Source organism: Patella vulgata, chromosome 1 (assembly GCF_932274485.2).
Source record: "Patella vulgata chromosome 1, xgPatVulg1.2, whole genome shotgun sequence".
In the NCBI taxonomy this organism is placed as follows: domain Eukaryota; kingdom Metazoa; phylum Mollusca; class Gastropoda; family Patellidae; genus Patella; species Patella vulgata.
The window spans coordinates 78,980,148-78,993,146 of record NC_065879.2 but is presented as its reverse complement, the minus strand read 5'-3'; the positions used below and the strand labels follow the sequence as shown (position 1 = coordinate 78,993,146).

Sequence of the window (12,999 nt, the reverse complement as noted above, 5' to 3'; positions counted from 1 at the left end):
ATGTCTGGCAATTACATAGCTCTGTCAGGGGTATACCCACCACTAGAAATGTCTGTCAGAGTGTTTTTGTAATGCCTGAAGATGTACGGTACACTGCAGTAAGATTTTCGTGTGGTACACTTTTGAGCTAATTTAGGATAGTTAGGGTTCATGGCGTTTAGGGCGTGGAATACCACACCCACCACCAGAAACCCGGCAGACTTACATTCTGATGATACCAGATATACATACATTGATACCATATAGGAGAAAATTGGTACACTTCTCAGCTAGGTTGACCCCCTGGGCTCCCTTTCTATAAGATATTTTTACGCAACTATACAACATTTTTACTCGACATACATATCAGCCACCATAATTAAATATTTCCCGTTATATCTTTAGATTACAGCTGACTTTGTATTCTTCTTATACACCTACTTTTCATTTCCCGTGTACGACGTTACTTATATCCATTGTCGCCATTTTACAAACACGTCATATTATCTGCGTGTTTTACTGCAGGTTGTCACAAGAACGACCCTGTTTTAAGTAAATGGCTCTACAGCGTTACGTGAGACAGCTCGATCGTACATCCAAGCTATTCGTAAGTTATTACTTACATGTTAGATACTCGCTATGCGATTGAATTAATTTGATAGGATACATTTATATCTAATCCACAGAGTAATTTAATTTAACGGACGACGAGGCCAAAATATTAAAATGAATGGCTGTGCTATCCACATGAACTGGCCATACCTATAGTGCTGTATTTTTATTTACTGCTAGGGTTCGTAATTTATTTCACGGACTAGTTACTCAGATGTGAGGTAAAAACGATGTATGTGCGCCTGCAGTTGGAATTCGATAACACCAACCCAATTTGTTACAAAAATATAGACTTTCAACTGACACTGCCAGTGAAGCAAAAATCACAATTTTTTTGAAATTATTGATACGCCCATTTAGGTTTGATTGATCCAGGTTCTTAGATAGTCGATGTAAAGCAATTATAACATGCTGGATAGTCGAGATTGAGCTATAAATAGAGCATTACGGACTTCTAACCTTTTGATTACAGTAACAACAAGGTAATATTTACTAAGCTCGTAATTAAAATATGTCATGTAAACAGTAGTTGAAATAAATTATCGCTCAGTTGAGACGAAGTGGGGATATTGTGAATAAGGCTAACATTGCACATAGTCTAAAACCGTTCCATATTGTGTTTATTCATGATTGTGTTTTATATTTTGAATAGAGCCTTTATATTATAGTTGGTTTAAGTCGACTTTCGGTTTCGATTTCTTTTCATCGTGAAATGTTTCCTCGTATCTTGTTAAAGAGGCAATATGAACTAATTTATATTCAATCGTTTTTGTTTTTACTGTAATTTGTAACCAAGTATGTTCTGCGAAATACGCGAGGAGTCCAAATTGAACGATAGTCTTTGGCTTCTGGTTATTCCAGTCTACATGGATGGGTAGTATTCTTCTGTGTTAAACCTCGGTCATCGAGCCGCTTTATTACAAATGTCGCCCGAAAGCATTCTGGCACGCGATTTTAGTGACAATTTTAAATTGTTCCCTGTGTCTTAATTAATATTGGATATCAGGAAGCCATCTTTTCACGGTAAGATAACAACATCAATGTTTATTTAAATTCACCAATAAGTCGGGTTTGCAATGTGAAAGACTGTGAAGTATATTGAGTTATACTCAGCTCAGAATGGAGTACTTTGACTGAAATTTTCAACATATTCCCTTTTTATTATCTTTTTTTTAAACTATTTATGTAATTCTAACATAATTCATCTTTAAATAATACGTTGCTGTTTGGATTTAACACACCTACAATTGCGTTTAGTACTTGTGTGGTTCAACTTAAGTACTAGTTTATGAATATGCCCATATATATTATCTATTCAGACAAAGATTTATATATTGAATGGTTTCATGGGGGATAACTCTACTTTCAATTTCTCTTTTCTTGTCATCTCGTGGTGTCCCGTTTTCAGCTGGAAAATATCTATGGTATGTAGGGAAGATACTGTAATATTCTGTGGATCTTTATAGTACTTTCTGTAGGAAATTCTGCAGTAAGTAGCCTATGGGAAGGAATAATAGTTTAAGAATTGGGTCGCTATACTAGTTTACTGTAGGAATGGGTATTTGCGTGAATCCGTGAGCCTAAATTGAATACGTCACACAAAACTATAGTGCCATGTCTGCTTGTCATGTTTGAAAAAATATTTGTCACTCTTTATTCTGTTGTGAGTATGTTGAACTATGAAATGTTTTTCCCCCTATCGCTGAATTTCTTTTTATTTTAATGGTCAGGGGCGAACATAACGATTTTGTTTGGGGGGGGGGGGGCGAGGTGTTTAGCCAAAATTCGACCGACTGATGCATATACTCCCAGTACGAGTGACGCAGTCAGAAGCCGCGCACCACAGGTGGGAGTTTTATAGGGGCCATGTGCAGTATCGGATCTAGAAGCTGGGGATATGGGGTGGGGTGGGGCGGTTCCAAATCTAGGGAGCCATCAACAATGCCACCCCACAATGAATGTCAACAAAATACTGGCTATAACATTAAGCGTCCAAGTAGAACATAGATAGTATTGTATAATTATATAGTTGTTCGCCGATCGTTGTCTCGCTGGAAAGCAATTTTATTTGAGTTGACATAAATATTATGTCATATATGATGATTGTGCCTATAACACAGAGCAACCTGAGAAAATTTTGAAAAATTGAGTCAATATCCTAGCATTTGAGGTCATTGCTGGGAGAAAGTCTTGTGGACAAGAGGACCAGAAATGTGAGTCAATTGGACAGAATCTCGAGATCTGCTCCTGTCAATTCCGCCTGTTTTGCAAGAGTTGACATAACATTTGTTTTGTCTGACGCCCACGACCCACACACCTCACCGTGAATATGATAGTGCTGAGACAGTATAAGATAACAGAGGAATAGAAGAATGATGTTATAACGGAATCGAGCGCCGCGGGCGCGACAAAATTTCAGATATGTAACCGAGCTTTTAAATTTTCGGGACTGGTCCGGAAAATTTTAGTTAATGTCATGGCAAATGGAACCAAATTCTCGTTAATGAGAGTATAAGAAATGGGACAGAATCTTGTGGCCTATCTGTCAATTTCGCCTGTTTTGTGATTGTTTGTTTACCTCATTAATTCATTTAGCCTGAGACCGACTGCGGTGAGTACATTTTTTGAGACCGACTATTTTTTTGCCATAGGGGAAAAACATTTCATAGAACAACATACTCACAACGGAATAAAGAGTGACAAACATTTTTTCAAACATGACAAGCAGACATGGCACTATAGTTTTGTGTGACGTATTCAATTTAGGCTCACGGATTCACGCAAATACTTAGTATTTGAGATCTATTCTGGCATTGTTTACCTCATTAATTCATTGAGTCGCCGATGCATAATTTTGAGACCGACTGCAGTGACTGCACATATTTTGAGACCGACTATTTTTCTCTCTAGAGGATATTTTGTTTTTAGACCAACATACTCACAACAGAATAAGAGTGAAACACAACATTTTTTCAAACATAATAAGTTGACAAGTTTATTTTATACTAAAGTTTTGCGTAAGTAGCGTTACGTATGCAGTGAGCACTTATTTTGATACCGACTGCTCTTATTTTGCGACCGACTGCACTGATTTTGCGACCGACTATTTTTTCTTCCGGGGGGGGGGGGGGGGCATGTACCACCCCCCCCCCCCACACACACACACCTACATATAATTTGATTTAGAGTACGACGGAGTAGTGTAATGAAAAAAATATTCACTTCTTACATCCGACATGTTGTATTTTAAAACTTGTTATGGACGTATTCAAAAAATTTACCGAAAATTACAAAGTATTCTGATTAATATGTAGTTTCCCCCACCCCCACAAAAAACGTCATATGTGCATTTTAGGGTACCCGACGCCCTTAATAACGAATATTAAGATCTCCTATTTCCACAGTATGATGTCAACATCAGTATTGGTTGAAATGGGCCAACGTTGAATTTTAATTTAGAATAATATTGATAATATTGAGTTAGAGGTTTAGTGTAATTGAAGAGAAAAAAAATACCCCCTTTATCTTTGAACAAGTTTTGTGAACAGACTAGACACATTTATAAGACGTTCTTAAGGGTTTTTTTTATTGAACTTCTATTGAAGGTAACTTCCTATACGTGTACATTGTATTTTGATTATAATAACCTTTAGTCATAAAAACCATCAGGTTACAAGAATTCAGTGTCATTTTACATATTCATCATATTTATACATTCCATTAATCAAACAATTCACGATTTAAATTTAACATCAACCTGATTAAAATACAGTTCTATATTTCGTTTAGGTTTTTTTATACTTTCAATGGCCTACACTACATGAAGATCTGACAAGTTATAGTGGGACTTCACGTCAGGGGTCAAACGAACGACTTTTGACCCAATTACTTCAGACATTGATTAATCAATCAGCGTTGACGTTTCTAATGGTTTACCCACAGTTCCGTTCCGTACATCAAAAGGACAAGAACTTGCCGCAACAGACCGTTTCATTGGCTAATCCCTCACATCATCGAGAACACGTCAATGATAACAATTCTTCCAGATCCTAGTGTAGTAAAGACAAGTAAAACGAAATTTTGAACTATAAAAACGAAACGAAATAGGATTTGTGTTTTAATCAGATTGATTTAACATTGATTGATAGTACCTTGAACAGACATTATGCAAGAGCTAAATCTGCCTATTGCGGGTCTTTCTTTAGGCCTGGAATGTTATCTAAATTATTAATTAGTCATTAATTAACTTATCCAGACCATAATCAGTTCTCTCGATGGCATCGCTAGCCTGCGATATTTACTGGATTAGGATCCGATATGCTGCTCAACTTTCATTCATGATTTAATCATGAACTGGATAAACGAGACTATGTTTTTTATCGTAACAACTTTAGTAATGATGATCGAGGCTAGGCCGAAAATTCAATCCCCAAATTGAGAGTGAATTAATTTGACTGAAATTTTCACCAAATCCCCTTTACGTTATCTAGTTTTTAACTATTATAGTCAGAACTGCCAGCTCTTTATCTAATCTCCCATATTTAACACAACCTTAAGCAGTTTTATTCTACAAAATATTATCGGAATTGGCCCTTTAATATAATATTTATACATCTTATTAAGTATTTACACAACTGAACCGAGAAAAATTACAATACATTTTCATTGAATTTACATCTTTTTGATTACCCTAACAAAACATGCAATAATCCATTCATTTTACGTGTGGATGGACATAATGAAATTCGTCTCCTATATTTAAGCTACATATAGATGACATTTTCTTTCATTCAGAATTTAAAATTCATCTAATTTAATGAACTGTTAATGGCGAGTTGTTGACAGTTATTCACGATTGATTTGATGACCTCAACCATATGGTTAGGTATTATATAAATTAAGTACAGATTCCGCTATTGTCATTAAAATTTAACCAAAATGATACCCTACCAACAGTCAGATGGTATTTATAATGAACATTAGTAATAATTTGTCTTTATTTCTTGACTTCTTTTAACAATAATCAATTACCGATTTTATTTTATTTTGGCTTTAAAATTCTACACTGACTGACATCTTTTAGTAGTGTGGGGTGGGACACTTCTGAGAGTAGCAATGTGCATCAAAATTCTATATGAACACTATAAACTGAATTAGAGATCTGTAGTATAGAACATTGTTCCTACATTATTCTGTAGGAGACTATATTATTTGTTAAACTGGTTTAAACCTCTAACTCGCGGATCACGTGGCTAAGTGGGTAAGACGCTGGCTCGCTAGCCTGGAGGTCGGGTGTTCAATCCCTGCAGCGGCCTAGTAATGGCGCTACGGCCTACTCTTATATCGAATTCCAGCTGCCAAGGGATCTTTTACGTGCACGCCAATGTGTACACGAGACCTCGGTTTTCCGTCCCATCCGAACGACTAGACAGCTGTCCTTGCCAGGCCCTCCGTCCTGCATCACTGACAAGGAGAAACCACGCCGAAAAATCGGGATGAACTTTCTCGGCCAATGCAGGGATCGAACACCTGACCTCCAGGCTGAAAGCGAGAATTTCAAATTTTCTAAGAAAGTCATAATTATTTCTATGTCTTTTGCTCAATAGGTTATCAAATCACTATTATACGATCATGGGCATTATTTCCCACCCTTAAAAATCTATGACACAGGAAATAACAACACAATTACCTCCCCTGTTTTGCTATTGATAACATGGGGCAGCCATTTTCCAACGTTGGAATTTGAAGTTAAAAATGATATTTTTGCCAATTTCTCAGCTGGCAATAGCGAATTATAGGATTAATAGGATTATTCTTTAACAAGGTAGGACTGTTTATGGATACCATCTATTTTAAGGCTTTATTTTAATACATTTTAAAAATATAACTTGAAAATTTGCAATTGCAACTTGAAGTAGAAAAGCATACATACATTTACCACAGAATTTCTGTATAAATTAATTTTTGTTGCTTCCTTTCAGTTATAAATAATTGCCACAATGGCAGCTAGCAGTAATAATTTTGAACAGAAATTACCAAATGGGGTTATTGTTTGTGTTGATGATGGTGATATATTTGACAATTCAGCCGATGTTTTGGTCTGTAGTTCCGGAAAATCTGTAAAGAACCAAGGTGCCATTGCGGATCAGCTGAAAACACGAGGGGGAAAGGGCTGCATAAGTTCACTGAATAATCTATACGATGGAAAATACAAACTTGGTGAAGGAGATGTGTATGAAATACACCCAGGAGATTTACAGAAAGATTTTAGTATTATCTATTTGGCAGTAACTGGTCAATATATTGAGCCTATAGGTATAGGCCGATTTAAAATTTATGATCCCTGGGGAGATGATCTGAAAACTTTGTATTCAAAAATACTATCAAAGGCAGACAAGGATGGGAGAAGGTCTATCACTATACCAGTTTTAGGATCAGGTAAAAATCTAGTTATGATTTTACTTAATGTCAAACTACGGTGTTGGATTATTTTAATTTTATTTTGATGTAGTTAGCTGGGGGTCTGGTCATTAGTCCGTTGAGGTATGAGCGCTGGTATTGTGATACTTGACTCAGCTCAGACTTGATATTAAATTTTTGTCAATTACGATTTTAAACGTACAGTCTATATTCCGAATCAAAGTTTTATCCGAATCCGTTTCATTTGAACCAAAGTTGTATCAAACTCCATTCACTTGAAGGATAGTTTGATCAAAATATATTTGCAACACCTTCTGTGATAGACAATAAACCTTCTACAACCTGGTGAATGATTACTTTTTTTTTTATTGAAACTGGAATATACTGTTATTATCCCATTCACATGATGAAGTTTGAAAATATTTAAGGAAGAGTCATTCCGTGCCGGATTCACACACCTCGATGGTTGTGATAGGTGAATGTTTTTTCTCATGTTTAAAAATGCGTTCTGTCAGAGCTAAATCAACCAATTACAGGCCACTGTTCTGGCTTCAGGTAAAACATTCAAAGTGCAACCGGTATAGACTTCTTTCTGTTATAATTACCACAGAGTTCCAGGCGACAAGTGCAAACCCCAAGGCAGGGTGTTAGATATAGGTCATAAGCGTAAGATGTGTGATAGCTGCCAAAGAGTAGGAGGCGGAAGGGGACTCAGTGAATAAGTCACTGGTTCACTAACTAGAAGGTCCTGAGATTGACCCCGGTGTTGGTTGCGAACGTTCCAGGGGATTTTCCAGCGTGATTTCCCCTTATCTGTGGAGCAAGATAGAAGACCAGACAAGAAACAACATCTAGTCATTTAGACGGTATGAAAAATACGAATTTTTATTTCAGGTAGAGCTGGAGGACCTGTTGATATTTGTATAGAAGTCGCCATTGAATGTATCAACAAATTCAAACCGATCAACTTAGTTCATGTTAACATAGTTACCAATACATTCATGACATACAAACAGATCCGTGACGTATTAAAATCAACGGCACCAAAATATTCCACATCGAAATCGGCATCCGCAAGTTCAAAAAAGACCACCAATGATTCTTTATCAGTTGATAAATTTCCAACTACAGATTCCAAGAGAAACAAATCTTATGCTCAAGTCTCCGTTGGACTAAATGATCCAGATATAGACAAATACCACAATATCAAGACAGAAAATAGAAGGACATATAGTCTTAAGAATGGGAAACCAAGTTCATATGTTGAACAGGACTTTGACAGTGAGTCGGTGTCAAACTACAGAAAAATGTCAGATGCCCAGAAAACGGAGAATAGGTCAAATAAACAGAAACCATCATGTGTGGACACATTTTGTAAACATTGTAAAAAGGCTTTCAATGCCCCAAATTGCACCCCGGCTTGTGACCATAGACTTTGCCGTGATTGTGCTGGGTCCAAAGATCCATGTCCGATTTTTCAAGATGATGATGATGTGAAGGAAGATTCCACTTCTCGTAAACAGAAAACTTGTGATCATTGTAAAGACGTTATCAGAGGTCCTGATTGTACTCTGAGGTGTGGCCATATTGCTTGCTCAAAGTGTCAAGCATCAAAGTATTCATGTCTGGATTCTCAAGATAATGGCCCAGAAGTTGACCAATATTTACAAGAATTGTCCTCAAAAGGTGACAGTGACGACAGTGACGACACTGACGTTGAAGATGACCACATTAAGGAAGAAGAAGATGACATTGAAACTTGCGCTATCTGTATGGAAGTACCTTTAATTCCGAAATGTTTGACTAAATGTGGCCATGTTTTTTGTACAGATTGTATTGAGACCCGTTTTAAATTTTACAAACCTGCCTGTCCAACTTGTGGAACAACTTATGGTATTTTGACAGGTAATCAGCCCACCGGAGTCATGGAGATCATGAAATTGTCTACAGGTGTAGAAGGAGAAGAAAGAGCTGGCTGCTATCAGATAAATTATGTTTTTTCGTCTGGCGTTCAAGATGTAAGTACATATAACCAATGTTATAACCAATGATAATCCAAAAGAGTGGGGGCAAACAAAGGGGTGGAGGGGGAGAAGAATGTCACATGCCCCTTCCCTCTCCCCACCTACCCGCAGATAAAATACCAGAGGCTCTTTTCTAAGAACTGTTTTAAAAATAAAACTACCAGTACTTATCTAGGCCTAAATATTGAAATGAAATGGAATAGGTTTTAATGTCCTTATTTTCTGCACAGATGGGACTAATGAAAACAGGCATACTATGTACTATGAAGGAAATTTTGTCCAGACAGTGGCACTACGGCTTACTCTTATTTTCAATGGGGTTTTTTTTATGTGCGATACTAAATGTGTATACAGGATCTCCGTTTTACTTCCAATCCGAACAACTAGACATTATTGGATTGATTCAACCCCTCTATAAAATTTACTGTCCGTGAAGTCCTGAAGATCATACAATAGTACAGATAAATTAATCTTTTTCTTATGGTGTTTATGATTTTATAGGTTTTTAAAAAGAAAAACGTCCGGTCGTTCGGATGGTATGGAAATCCCACGTCATGTGTACATTTTGCTGTACATGTAAAAGTACCCCTGACAGTTTGGAATTCGACGATGATCGGGGGCTAACGGTGGCTGTCCGACCACAATTTCCTCTTAAGAAAAAGCATTTCTGTTGTTGACAAAAAGTACACCTTTTCATTTCGTTGTGCAGTTCGCCGCTGCCCTTTAATATGAAGGAGACCATTTAATTTAACTTTGTTGTTAAGTTGTTTAATTTTTTTAATGATTTGTGTAGGAGAATCATCTAAACCCAGGCATCAGGTATTTACCAACAAGTCGTACAGCCTATTTACCAGCTACAACCGAGGGTAAAAAAGTCTGTAAGATGTTGATAGTTGCATTTAAAAGAAAACTGATTTTTACGGTGGGAAGGTCAAGGACAACCGGACTAGAAGATCGTATAACGTGGAACGATATACTCCATAAAACATCCATGAATGGTGGTCTAGCACAGTAAGTATTGTTGTAGTGTGCAAATCACAAAACATCCATGACAGGCGGTCCGAGGCAGTAATTATATTTGCTATGTGCAGATCACTAAACATCCATGGTAGGCGGTCCAACAGGAAAAAAAATACGAAAAGTACCGACAAAACATCGAGAAATATCGCAATAAGACCGAAAAAGACCTGTATTTCGGGGTTTTCCGGTTCTTTCGGTAATTGGTATTAATATTGTGTGTGAGTGTGTGTGTGTGCGCGCGATGGGTGTGTGTTGGTGGGTGTGTGTGTGTGGAGGGGGGGACTTTTCGGATTGTTTTCGGTGTGTTTCGGTATATAGTACAGTCGTAATTAAATGGGATTAACGCCCGACTGTTTTTCTCCCACTAATCTAATGAAGACGAGCATCCGCCATACAGTCTGCTGTGAGAAAAATTTTGTCCGGACAGTGGCGCGACGGCCTACTCTTATATCGAATTCCAAATTTCAAGGGATATCTTACGTGCACGCCAATGTGGAACGACACCCCTCCTACTCCCCAGAGTAAGTAAAAATGTGATTAATTCATATGTGTAGCTTTGCTTCGTCGAGTGTTCTTTATTGGTAGCTTCGGTTTATCCATTGTTCTGTTTTTCGTATTTGTAGCTTTGGTTATCCAGACCCCACGTATTTGAATCGTGTAATGGAAGAATTAGCCAGTAAAGGAATAACGGAAGATGACATCCGAGATGTTGAACTACGCGATCATGAAGTCATCCATGCTTAAATTATTTAAATATGACTTAATGATCCACGGTAATTGTTTAATCACCATTGAGGTGCTACCAAGAACTGATAACGACAGCAAAGACAACTTTAGAATATGATATTAAAGATGCATTATGTAAGATTTAGATTGTTCAAAAAAGATAGCAAAATGTGAATATATTGTAAATGTCGTTCAAATTACTTTATTCTGAGCGAAGTTATGACTGTTTAAAGATGTAGCGTAAATCATTTATTATCGTAGTAACTATACTGAACAAAGGTAACTAAGTGTCGAATATCCATCTTATCTTACAAATTTTAAATCTTCCGAGATTTCTAATCCATTTAGATCTCTGCCACCCGAGGACTACGAATTTGATTATGGGCTTGTCATGTTAATAACATGTCTAAATAATAGTTTATAATAACATTGGAATCCAAGATAACGACTTGCTATAGGCGGATTTTGCTCTTACCTAATGCATCTTTAAGTGAATGACAGTTTTGTTGCTGCTCCATACCCAAGTCTGTTACCAACTGCTGAGATTGGACGCAGAACTATTAGATACAGTTTTATTTCCACGGGACAACGTGGTCTTTTGCTAGCAGACGTAGTATTGGTTTTTTCAGAAAAGATAGACATAATAATATACTCGTTTGAGCCAGATCCTATTTCGTTTCGTTTTTTTTTATAGTTCAAAATTTTGTTTCACTTGCCTTCGGATTTTGTTGATGTGACGGATTAGCCAATAAAGCTGTCTGTTGTGGCGAGTTCTTGGCGTGCGGTGCACGGAACGATGGCTAGACATTCGCAGCGAGGACAAAACAAACTTTGTATATCCAAATACCCACTTGAAACATCAAAGTTGATAGGTTAATCAAATGTCAGAACCACACCCCCTTTTTAAATAGATGATTTTAGAGTACTTAAACTTTGATTTGATATTCACAAATGGAATACATTGTAATATAATCTTAATCTTTTGTGGCCCGTGGGCTTCCTAAAGTCCATCACGTAATCTAGATCTGCCAGTTTCTATTCGCTTGTTTATTTGTTTATTCTATGGATTTGACATGTAAATACATGTATATAAATGTTGCTTGTTATTTTTATGAGAGGGATATATTGGGGTGGGTTATATGAGTGTATATATTGAAAGGGGGTGGAAGAGACAATACGGGGGATGGGGGAAGTGGTGGCTAAAAACATGTATGCTGTTAATTTGTGTGTGAAGACTGTGGTTATTATAATCTAATATTAAATACAGTTCCGTGCAGAGAATGCAACGACTCTGGGCATCCATACCAGGGGGATATACAATAAATAAGTGAAATTAAAGATACATTATGTAAGATTTAGGTAAAGAGTTAGCCATTCTTGCTATAATAGTTCGAAATCAGATAAAATAAAATGAATAAGTTGAAAATTCCATTCAAATTACTTTATTTCGAGCGAAAATATCAGCCTTTGAATGTTTGACAAGACGTGCAATAATTTCCTCTATTTTTTAAATTAAATCAAAAATTTGCTGAACCGTTTTAATCTATTTAATATCGCAGAAATCCGATACCATCGAGAGTTGATTATGGCCGGGGTCAGTTAATTAATGTTTAATTAATAATTTATAAAACATTATAGGCCTAAAGAAAGACCTGCAATAGGCAGATTTAGCTCTTGCATAATGTATGTTTAAATGGCGTATATACATCTCGATATTAATTCACAGACTTCGACATTACATACACGAAATATCGGCTCATTACACTCATTACTGATGTTGTTATCTTACCGTGAAAATATGGGCTCCTGATATCCAATATGTAGAACACGGTGAACAATTTTAAAGGCAGTAGGCCTACACACCCGATTGTAGGCCACACACAAATATACACATATTATAATTTAGGCATGGCTCTGCCTCTGGGGGTTGGATATGCACAAAAGTAATGGGGGTGATGCTTATGGTATAAGGAATAAGTATTTAAAGTTTCCAATCTGATTAAAATACAGATCTATATTTCGTTTCGTTTTTTATACTTTCGATGGCGAACACTAAATGAAGATCTGACCATTTCTTTTGTGGGGTCGCGTCAGGTCATACGGGCGACTTTTGACCCTATGACATCAGATATTTGATTAACCAATCAGCATTGATATTTCTAGTGGATTACCCATAGTTCCGTGCAGCTCACGCCAAAAGCTCGCCGTAACAGACCGT

At 36.9% G+C, this 12,999-nt stretch overlaps 1 protein-coding gene across 2 annotated transcripts; it reads left to right on the top strand.

The window, feature by feature from the left end:
- The first annotated feature begins 462 nt into the window (after positions 1-462).
- On the top strand, positions 463-11,879 carry LOC126814269 (uncharacterized). 2 transcript variants are annotated; one of them, XM_050539335.2, is made up of 5 exons: positions 463-586; positions 6,573-7,029; positions 7,906-9,029; positions 9,829-10,046; positions 10,679-11,879. In XM_050539335.2, the coding sequence occupies exons 2-5, from the start codon at positions 6,591-6,593 to the stop codon at positions 10,797-10,799; spliced, it is 1,902 nt and encodes a 633-aa protein (XP_050395292.1). In that variant the 5' UTR covers positions 463-586; positions 6,573-6,590; the 3' UTR covers positions 10,800-11,879. The 2 variants fall into 2 exon arrangements, with proteins under 2 accessions (XP_050395292.1, XP_050395303.1); XM_050539346.2 differs by lacking the exon at positions 463-586 and adding an exon at positions 951-1,073.
- The last annotated feature ends 1,120 nt before the right edge of the window (positions 11,880-12,999 follow it).

Excerpts from the sequence above, each read along its gene's own strand:
- LOC126814269 (XM_050539335.2), top strand. The coding sequence starts at position 6,591 with ATGGCAGCTAGCAGTAATAATTTTGAACAGAAATTACCAAATGGGGTT. Across the intron at positions 7,030-7,905 it reads TATACCAGTTTTAGGATCAG|GTAGAGCTGGAGGACCTGTT; the intron begins GTAAAAATCTAG and ends TTTTTATTTCAG. Across the intron at positions 9,030-9,828 it reads TTTCGTCTGGCGTTCAAGAT|GAGAATCATCTAAACCCAGG; the intron begins GTAAGTACATAT and ends TGATTTGTGTAG.